General features: G+C 48.6%; 1 protein-coding gene across 3 annotated transcripts in view; it reads left to right on the forward strand.

Annotated features, from left to right (window-relative positions):
- PPP1R16B (protein phosphatase 1 regulatory subunit 16B) overlaps nucleotides 1-4,188 on the forward strand; it is a gene marked incomplete at its 3' end in the record, with an annotated part of 98,859 nt that extends 94,671 nt beyond the window's left edge. For all 3 annotated transcript variants that reach the window (XM_082857026.1, XM_082857025.1, XM_082857027.1), the window contains one exon: nucleotides 3,679-4,188. In XM_082857026.1, coding sequence (XP_082713152.1) covers nucleotides 3,679-4,188 — 510 coding nt within the window. The remainder of the gene's footprint in view (nucleotides 1-3,678) is intronic.
- Nucleotides 4,189-11,256: the final 7,068 nt, after the last annotated feature.

Below are 11,256 nucleotides of genomic sequence, written 5' to 3' on the forward strand. Positions count from 1 at the left end.
CTCAAAGTGTGGTCCCTGGACCAGCAGTGTCAGTGTCACCTGGGAACTTGTTAGAAATGCAGATTCTCAGGCCCCACCCCAGATGTACCAAATCATAATCTCTGGGGCTGAGGCCCAGCACTCTCTGTTTTAACCAGCCCTCCAAAGGATTATGATGCATGCATGAATTTGAGAACCACTGATCTAAGGGAGTATTTGCTCAGCCTGACTCCCAAGTCAGGTTTCTGCCAAGGCTCTGTGCTGTTAACCCCCACGGCTGGCCTGGGTACATAGTTTTGGCAGAGCTGATTCACTGATAGCAGGCACAGCAGTAATAAGACAACCCCGTCTCTTCAACCAGTGGCTCACAATCTTAACTGTAAAAGAAAATCACCTTGGGGTGGTGTTTTGTTTTTGTTTTGAAAAAACCTGATGTCCAGGCTGCAGTCCCAACTGATTAAATCAGAATCTCCAGGCTTGGGGCTCAGGCATTGTATTAATTAATTAATTAATCTTTGGCCGCATTGGGTCTTCATGGTTGCACACGGGCTTCCTCTAGTTGCGGCGAGCAGGGGCTACTCTTGGCTGCAGTGCGCGGGCTTCTCATTGCGGTGGCTTCTCTTGTTGTGGAGCACGGGCACGTGGGCTTCAGTAGTTGTGGCACGCAGGCTCAGTAGTTGTGGCTCGCAGGCTCTAGAGCGCAGGCTCAGTAGTTGTGGTGCACGGGCTTAGTTGCTCTGTGGCATGTGGGATCCTCCTGGACCAGAGATTGAACGCTTGTCACCTGCATTGGCAGGCGGATTCTTAACCACTGCGCCACCAGGGAAGTCCCTATTTATCTATTTAATGAATAGACTTTATGTATTTATTTACTTTTTGACTAGTTTTAGGTTTACAGATAAATAAGTGGGGGGAATTCCCTGGTGGTCCAATGGTTAAGACTCCACGCTTCCACTGCAGGGGTATGGGTTTGATCCCCGGTCGGGTAACTAAGATCCTACACGCTGCGATACAGCCAAAAAAAAAAAAAGAAAAAGAAGTGGGAAGTACAGACAGTTCCAATATACCCTCGTTATCATGCCCCCCTGCTTCCACTATTATTAACCTCTTGCTTTAGTGTAGTATACACGTTATCATTGATGAGCCAGTATTGATACATTATATTAACTAAAGTCCATAGTTTCCATTAGGGTTCACTTTTCTGGTTGTACGTTCTATGGATTTTAACAAATATATGATGTCATGTGTCCATCATTAAAGTGTCATACAGAATATTTTCATTGCCCTAAAAATCCCTGATGCTCCCTATTCATCCCTTCCCAACCCCAGGCAATCACTGATCTTTTTACCGTCTCCAAAGTTTTGCCTTTTCCAAAATCATACAGTATGTTGATTGAATCACACAGCATGTTGCTTTTCAGTTCGGCATTGCATGTGTTTAAAATCTCCCAGATGATTCCAATATGCACTCAAGGCTGAGAACGAGTGTCTTCCATCCCTGCTGCTCAAATTATTCGCAGGAACGTGTTAGAAATGCTGAAATTTGGGTCCCAACCCAGACCTAGTGAATCAGAATATACATTTTCACAAGACCCCCAGGTGACTCATATGCACATGAAAGTATGAGAAGCACTGATTTAGACCATCAAGAATCTGCATCCTCCCATCCCATTTGTCATCAGTTTGCCTGCATAGTTCAGAAGAAGCCACTGAAGAAACAGAAGAAACACACACATAAATGGAAACTTGCTATGGGAAGCATCCCTCTCCTTACCATATTTTAATCTAATTATATATTTCTTGGAGATCTTTCCAAGAAATCAGATTCTTGGAATCACAAGTCAGCACATAGAGACTTCCTTCATTTTTTCCTACCAGCTCCAGAACAGTCTAATACAAGTACTTGCCATAATTTCCCACCTGCCTAATGACGGTTTTCATGCTCCCCTGAGGGAATCTATCTGTGAAACAAAGTCCTAGAAATGGGCATGCTTGTGCAAAGTATATATTTTTCTTAAAAAAAAATTTTTTTTGTGGATGGTGTGACATTGCCCTCCAAAGAAGTTGTGGCAGTTGACACTCCTGTCTACTTCCCACATCCCTGCAAGCACTGAATAATAACAAACTTTAAAAATATTTGTCAGGAATTCTCTGGCAGTCCAGTGGTTAGGACTCTGTGCTTTCACTGCTGAAGGCCCAGGTTTGATCCCTGGTCAGGGAACTGAGATTCCACAAGCCACTCAGTACGCTTCCCCGCCAACCAAAAAAAAAAATGTGTTGGGACTTCCATGATGGTCCAGTGGTTAAGAATCCACCTTCTAATGCACGGGACAGAGGTTCGATCCCTGGTCAGGATCCGTGCAACTAAGCCCGTGCGCCACAACTACCGAGCCCGCGTACCACAACAAAGACCCGACGCAGCCAAAAATAAATAAATAATAAATAAATAAATATTTTTTAAAAATTTGTCAATGTGATGGGTGAAAATGATATTTTGTTGTTTAAATTTTTATGTCATTAACTATTTGTGAGATTGAAAATTTTTCCTATATTTATATGCTATATAGATCTACATTTTGCTGTGATCTGAATATTAATGTCCTTTGCCTGTTTTTTCTGTTGGGTAGTTGGGCTTTTTCAAATGGACTTTTAAGAACTCTTTATACATTTGGAAATTAGTCCCTTTTCTCTTATAGGTTGTAAATATATTTCTAGTTTTTCATGTGTCTTTTGACTTTGATTTTTGCTATGCTTTATATTTTCGTCACTGTCAGATGAATCTACCTTTTAGTCATAGTTTCTAGGCTGCAGCTACTTTTTTTATTTTTTATGTGGTACGCGGGCCTCCCACCGCTGCGGCCCCAGACGCGCAGGCCCGGCGGCCACGGACCACAGGCCCAGCCACTCCGCAGCACGCGGGATCCTCCCAGACCGGGGCACGAACCTGTGTTCCCTGCATCGGCAGGCGGACTCCCAACCACTGCGCCACCAGGGCAGCCCATAGGCTGCAGCTACTTTTAAAGCTCTTATTACCCAGGGATTTCTAGGTATGAAAGATCTCTGGGTAAGAGCATCTTCCATTTGTAGTGGAGATATACCAGGGGCTAAGAGGAAGGATTACAAGTGACCCAACTAAAATCGACTTACACAAAAAAGAGATGCATTGGCTTATGTAACTGGAAAGTCTGGGACCAAGTGGATCCAGGGGCTCAAAATGTATCATCAGGACGCAGTCTCTCTCTCTCAGTCTCTGTCTCTCTCTCAGTCTTCCTTAGTGCCAGCTTCACAGCCAAGTAGACCCTTTGAAATTGTATCTCCGCAGTACATCATTCTTACCAGCGTAGTTCCTACAGAAATAGATCTGCTCTTTCCCAACTTTTCTAGCACAAGTCCCAGGGTTGAGTTTCACTGAATCAATTTCAGTCAGGAACCCACCCCTGAACCAATTCCTGTAGGGAGTTTATTGATTGGCCAGGCCTGGGGTCATGGTCTTTTGCTGGGAGCAAAGGTGAGAGTTGGTCAGCTCTATCAAAACCCATAGATTGGTGAGTTCCCCAAAGGAAAATAGAAGTCTTATTACCCAGGTAGGGAAAACGGATGAGGACAGGCCCAAACAATCATGCTTTCAGCAGAGGCACAAGTGGGGTATGGGTTCAGATCTTCCAGCCAGCTGGTAACGTTGTCCTTCTCACCCTCAAGAACCCCAGGCTGGAGAAGCCCGTGCTGCTCTCCGAGTTTCCTACCAAGATCCCACGAAGTGAAATGGACGTGCCTGTTGAGAACGGCCTCCGGGCTCCGGTCAGCACCTACCAGTATGCGCTGTCCAACGGGGACGTCTGGAAAGTGCATGAGGTGCCGGACTACAACATGGCCTATGGCAACCCTGGCATGGCTGATGCCACCCCGCCCTGGAGTGGCTACAAGGAACAGAGCCCCCAGACGCTTCTGGAGCTGAAGCGGCAGCGGGCTGCTGCCAAGCTGCTCAGCCACCCCTTCCTGAGCACCCATCTGGGTAGCGGCATGGGCAGGACGGGTGAGGGCGGCAGCGAAGGCAAGGCCCCTTTGATCGGAGGCAGAACTTCCCCGTACAGCAGCAATGGGACCTCGGTGTATTACACGGTCACCAGTGGAGACCCCCCACTCTTGAAGTTCAAGGCCCCCATGGAGGAAATGGAGGAGAAGGTCCACGGCTGCTGCCGCATCTCCTAGTCCCTGAGGGATGGAGGGGAGGGATGCTCTGGGGAGAGGGTCCCTGGAATCCAGGCCAGCCCAGCAGCCCTGGCTGGGGAGGCTTCAGAGGGCAGCTGGGGAGAGGTGGGCTCTGCTTCCCAGAGGAACGCTAACCTCACCTCTCAGCCAGCTGCCCATAGCATCACCACTTCCCACGGTTCTGCTTCTTGCCGCACTGTCTGCCATCAAACACAAGGCCCATAGTGGCTTCCTGACTCATCCTGCTGTCAGATTTCGGGAGCGCGGGCTGGGATTCCAGTTCTGTTGTTGGTAAAGGCTTCTCTGGACCAGTACTCACATGTGACATATCAATACACACACACACACACACACACACACACACACAATCAACATGTGTAGGGATGACACAGCTGGGCTCATGGGAAGCAGGTGGGACTGAGAATTTGTGGGCTCTTCCCAAGAGGACTGAAGTTAAGACTCAGAGTTTTGTCGCCACTGCCAACATGGCTTTAGCAGGGGAGGAGGCCTGCTAAGCTGATACCTGTCAGCCTGCCCAGAGCCCTACCAGGTTTTGCTATCATCATCCACATCCGGCAGGAACAGGAGGTCCTCTCTGCGTCCAGAGGGAGCTATGCGCCCACGTGGGGTGGATGACACGGGCGTAGGCCTGCTCCCCACAGCCTTGCTTGTGCCAAGTGCCAGCTGTGTGAGTGCCCAGGGGCCAAGGTGGAAAACCTGGCTATTCCAATCCTGGAATAATCCAAATCATATTTTGCTCTTGGGTGGAAGCATCAAAAGATGGAGGGGAGAGAGAACAAAGGTGGTGTTTCCAAAAGTGCATTTGATGAAAGAATTCTTTTAGGCTACAAAGCTTCAGGTTGGGAAGGGGGTCCACTGAATTAGTTTTCTTTCCTGAACAGTATCACGATCACTAGGTTTTACTGACTGGTGTTGGACAAATGAAGCTAAGCGAGAAACTTCAGTTGGAAGGGCTTTTCCAGGGAGAGAGGCGAATTCATGTTGTTAATTTCTGCAGACATCTCTGGTAACCATGACAGAGCCCAGCGCCCTGGCCAACCTTTGTGAATATTTGGCTGATTTCGGTCCAGCCTGTCTCAGCCGGCCCTCCTCAGACGAAGCCATCAGAGTGAGCAGTGGGGGGCTGCCGGGGCCCCTACCTCTCCCAGAGAGAGTGCTCAGCACTCCCAGCCCAGCTTTGCTTTTTCTGGAATGCTTGGTGAGACGGGTTTGCCAGTTGGCCCTTGTGAGTTCCTGTCTGGCCCAGGAGCTCCCATCCTGCTCCTGCCAGAGTGGTGACAGCCCAAGGCTGAAAATCCAAGGTGCACATGGTCCAACACCCTGCACTGCATTCAGGAGAGCGGTGGTGGGGCTGTAGTTGGGTCTTGCCCCAGCTCTACTATTTCATAGCCCCAATCTTTCTGATGCTGCGGAGGGAAGCCTATGAGAGACGGGCTGCCTGCCACCTCTCCACTGCATTCTCTCGTGAGCCCCTTTGAAATTGTTGCCCACGATTTGGGCGCTGTCCGTGGAATCGGCCCAAACCTTCTGGTATAACTAACGAACTGCAGGTTTGTTTCCTGCTCTGTGCACCCTTTACTTGTCTAAAACTACCTCTTTAGAGCTCTGAAGGGGCCCCTGAGGTCCAGATTCTGGAATTTGGGGGGCAAATCTGGGTTTCCTTTAACCCTTTTCTTTCTGAGCTTATGAGAAATTCTCACCGAAGGACATCTGGGCCAGAGGCTGGGGCTGGAGGAGCCCCCTTGTGCCACAGTCCTAGTAATGAGGTCTGCTGTTTGTCCCAGTCCTCCACTGTGGTCGCCATGGCTCCCATAGCCCAGAGGCAGAGCTGGATCCCAAGGGCCTCGCTGATGCTTTACCAGGAGCAGGGCAGCTGGGTCAGAGAACAGTGCTCCTGGATGCAGGGAGAGTCACAGCACCAGGCCACTCGCACCCCAGCTCCAGGACGGATCCAGTCCAGGGTGGAAAGGCAGTTCAGGCGACTTCAGACAGGTGTGCGTGACACCTGCCACATCCCTGGGGTCTGGGGCTGACTCTCCATCATCTCATCCTATGGCTGGAGCAGGGCAGGGATGATTCAAAACACACATGCCTTTTAGGCTTTAAAATAGTGTTCAGATCAGACTGACACTGAAATTCCTCTTGAGCCCACTTGAGCTGCAAGCTGGGAGGTGCTGAGGGAAGACACACGCTCCTAGGAGAGAGCTGTGTACGTTTTCAGATCTGTTTGCTCAGGGGCCAGAGACTGAAGGTATTTATTGCCCGCTCTGAGCCCTTCTGGCTGTTCCCTCCTTCCTCCTTTGCTTCCTGCCTCCTGGGCCGTTCCTCTCCCACCCAGAAGGCTGGGACTCCCAGCTGATCCCCTGACAGGAGCCAACTGCAGACTCTTGGGCTTTAGCGCGTGTTTTCAGTCGGGGATAAACCATTCCCTTCAAGTACCTGGGGGAACTTTCCCTGTGGGTCTCCTTGGTGTCGAGGGACAAGCAGGGGCCAAGGTCATTCATTTATTCACTCATGTAGTTTATTGAGTAGCTGTGACTCACCAGGCACTGTATTAGGTTCCAGGGATAAAGGAGGAATGAGAGAGTGAGGTCTCATCCTTTGATGATGGTCATGACCATCCTCATGGTCATGAGCATCAACAGCCCCATTCAGTTCACCTGAGACAGAAAGGCTGCATCCTAGTCCAGCAACCCTTTGCTTTTCTGCTCCGAGAATCCCTAGCGTATGAATTTCTTTAGCTGGGAAGCTGCTGACATCACCACCCCTGGATAACATTTGCCACTAAATGGAGATGCTGGATCTTGGGTTCCAGGCAGATACCATCCCAAGTCCACCTGGGACTTTCAAGGATAACTGCCTTTAGGCCAGCATCTTTCAGCCACTGTATAATACCAGTTTGAAGTCAGTGTCTAGAAGAACAAGGAGTCTGGAACTTGTTGCCAAATGCATCTCAGGTTCTTAAGCTCATTGTCTCTTCCTCATTTTTGCTCATTTATTACCTAGTCCTGCCCCACCAACGGATATTGGGAGGAAAAGGAGCTTCTCCTTTAATATCGAAAACTTTCCTCATGAGTCTGCCTCTATTCCTGGCAGGCGTGGATCAAGGAGCAGGGAGAAAGCTGGCAAGGTCGACCAGATGCCCAGCTCCCGCTTAGACCCAGGTCTGGTAGCAGTTCCTGGCAGATGAAAGGAGGCTACTTCTAAAGCCTGTGCCACATGGCTCCCTCTGAGCTCTCGCCCTTGCTCCCACCTTATGCCCCAAACAACTGAAAATTGGTGGCTATCACCAGAGAGTGAGTTTCTGGCCTGAGAGTAGCTCCAGGAAGTTGAGTGTACCCTAAGCCCAGGTCTTCTGAGACTTCAGGATGTAGTTCTCCATCAAATATGCAGCATTGGTGAAACTGCTCTGTACTGTTTGATCAATTTCAATAGGCTTAGAAAAGTTAACAAAGCTGTGTCCCCTGTCCTACCCACCAGTTTGCTGGCCTTGTAATAACATGAGACCATTTTGGTTGTGGGTGTCAGATATCTTTTGATCTTGAGTTCTCCCTTCCACTTGCTTTCCCAGAGCAGAATACTGGGACACTTTCCAGAAGGGCGCTCCTTACGGGATGCCCAGAAGGACTGTATTTAACTCTTGCTATTGTGGCTTGGGGACAGCCTCCCCTCCCCCAGGGCACATAAGAGCAAAGAGTCATGTGGTCAGTGGGTGACTCCGCAGAAGTGACCGCCTCTGCTAGAAGCTTTCCTCGACAGTCTCTTGTTGGCCAGTTGGCCGGAGGGCCTGCTTCCCATGGGCATTGCAAGTGCCACAGTGCGGGGCCTGGCTCTGTGCACCCAGGAAAAGTCTGTAGACCCACAGCCCTCCGCAATAATTCACCAGACCAGAAGCCACTGATGTACAGAGAACATTTAAGAAAAATGTATTTTATGTGAAAAAAAAAAGTTAAAACTCTGTATACTGTATCAGCAGCTTTGTGTAAAAATGGCAATCAAGAGAGTCTAATATATTTAAAACTTTTTTTAAAAAAAACCCTCGTGGATCTTTGATATTGTATTGAAGTAACTTCCAGGTAGCACCACGCCATGCGGCAGTGGTGAGCCCCATGTTCAAGACTGTGGCTCGACCACATCCCAGAGGGGCGCGCCCCTGGAGTTGCTTCCAGCTGCCAAGGCCTGTGACAGAATTCGCTGTTAAGAGTTTTTAATTAAGATTATTAAATTCCTTTTAATAACACCTGTTTAGTGTGGCTGTGGTCATTGCTATGAGCTCGCTTGAACCCTAATGATTTGAATTCACAAAACGGTAGTGCCTGGGATGAAGGGCAGGGGAGGGTTCCAGGTCCCTGATCCCACCACAGAGGGCTCTCTCAGTTGGCCCCTGAATCAGAGGGAGCTCTGAGGGCTCAGATACGGAGAGGTATCTTTCTAGACTGCAAGAAGGTGAAACCTGGTGAAGTCAAGAAAAGAAGGGTGGTTGAAAATGAGCTTCACTCTGTCAAATGCTTCTTTTGAAATTAACATGGAGCCCTATAATAGCTCATATACCATTTTCCCCCACACTTTCAAATGGTTGTCTGATGACACATTTATACGTAACAGGGCTGCCCTTCTCTTCTGTTCTCTTCTTGGAGTGCACTGACCTGTCCTATCCTCTTCTCCCCAAACCACCCCAGTCCTTCTCCTCATACAGTTTATAGTGGGGAAGTAAAATACTACATACTACTTCACATTATTACAACAATTCAGCAGGTGAGACCGTGGTTATTCTCACTTCTGACCTTAGGCAATGGAGAGATTGACAAACTCTATGACTGCACAGCCCCAGACAGTGGTCATTGTTTTCATCACATACAGATGTTTGTTGGTGTCTTGGAAGAGGATGAAAAAGGATGCTGTCTCGGACCCTTCTGGATGCTGGCTGCCAGAGCAGGGACACATAGAAATCTCCACACTTGGGCTTGAAAAATTTCATAAACAGGCTGGGTATGGGGAGAGAGGGGAAGAACGGAAGTATCTTTGTAGCAGCGGACATTCATCCATTTAAAAAAGTATATTGAGGACTTCCTTGGTGGCGCAGTGGTTAAGAATCCGCCTGCCAATGCAGGGGACACAGGTTCGAACCCTGGTCTGGGAAGATCCCACATGCCACGGAGCAACTAAGCCCGTGTGCCACAACTACTGAGCCTGTGCTCTAGAGCCCACGAGCCACAACTACGAAGCCCATGTGCCACAACTACTGAAGCCCACGTGCCTAGAGCCCATGCTCTGCAACAAGAGAAGCCACTGCAATGAGAAGCCCGCGCACCACAACGAAGAGTAGCCCCTACTCACCGCAACTAGAGAAAGCCCGCGTGCAGCAACGAAGACCCAACGCAGGCAAAAATAAAATAAATTTATTTAAAAAAAGTATATTGATACATGATAATGGTAATGTCTCACATTTATGAAGCACTTTACAGTTGTATATATGTCTTCTCATTTACACAAAGAAAATGAGGCCTAAAAATTGGCTATTAGATTTAACACCGTGGAGCTCATGACGATCTTTTTTTTTTTAAGATTTCTTTTTATGTGGACCATTTTTAAAGTCATTATTGAACTTGTTATAACACTGCTTCTGTTTTTTATGTTTTGGTTTTTTTGACCGTGAGGCATGTGGGTTCCTAGCTCCCCGACCAGGGATCAAACCTGCAACCCCTGCATTGGAAGGCAAAGTCTTAAGCACTGGACTGCCAGGGAAGTCCCTCACAATGATCTTGACAAGAGGTTTTGGTTGGCCAGTGTAGGAATCAGCTGATTGGACAGGATTCAAGACAGAGTGGGAGGAAGACTGGAGATGGCAAGTATAGACAAGTTGTTTGAGGCTTTATGCTATAAAAGTGAGAGTGAAATGGGGAGGAAGCTCTAGAGGGATGTAGGGTCATGAGTGTTGTTTGCAGGATGAAAAATATTACAGCATGTTTGTATGCTGATAGGAATGAACCAGTAAAGCAGGGAAACTGATGATCCAGGAAAGAGGAGGGAATTGCTGGAGAGACATAGGTTAGTAGTAGGGGGATTGGCAACTACTGCCCAAATGGAAGGACTGGCATTAGATAGGCTCACAGACAGCTCATCCATAGTAATGGAAGGCCCAGTATGTGGGCAGAGATGCAAACAGGTAGGAAGATGTGGTGGGAGCATGTGGAACTATCTTCCCTGACTGCTATTATTTTCTCAGTGAAATAGAAAGCAAACTCTAAAAGTAAGAACGAGAGAGGAAAAGGTAGAGAGAAGTTAGGGAAATAGAGGCTAGCAGGCAACCTTAAGGGCCCACTTGAGACCATGAATTTCAGGCACAGCTGGTGGGCATGACTGTCTTTCTTTTCCCCTGCACTGTATGGCGGCCTGGGTGCAGGAGAAAAGTAGGTGGAGAGAGGGGTTTAACCAGGTTTGGGGTTTTGCCAGGCAAAAAACAAGGAGGTGAGGGACTTCCCTGGCAGTCCTGTGGTTAAGACTTGGCCTTCCAATGCAGGGGGTGCGGGTTTCATCCCTGGTCAGGGAGCTAAGATCCCACATGCCTGGCGGCCAAAAAGCCAAAACAGAAGCAATATTGTAACAAATTCAATAAAGACTTTAAAAATAATCCACATCAAAAAAATAAATCTTAAAAACGAAAGAAAATGATCAGGTGAGAGAAGAGAAAACTACCTGAAGGTGTAATCAAAGGAGTGGCTATTATAACGGACCGGTATTTTTGAACGAATGAATGAATGATTTCAATACTGGGGAGTGGCTGGCCTCACCCAAGCTCTGAGAGACCCGGAGAAGCACGGTCAGTGGGTCAGTGTGCCCCAGCAGGTCCCAGCCTCTCCTCCCAGTTCACATTTCTGACCTCCCTGGGCCTTGTAGGGCCGTGCTGTGGGGCGGCCGGCAGGGGGAGCGCGAGGATGGCTGTGGTCGGGCTCTCCGGCTTCAGTTCGGGCTCCCTGCCTGCCCCACCGCCCCGGGTACCACGGCCACTCAGTCCTGACATCTGCTCTCTAGTTGATCTTGATGAAC

Source organism: Leucopleurus acutus (genome assembly GCF_964270905.1).
Source record: "Leucopleurus acutus genome assembly, chromosome: 16".
Lineage (NCBI taxonomy): Eukaryota > Metazoa > Chordata > Mammalia > Artiodactyla > Delphinidae > Leucopleurus > Leucopleurus acutus.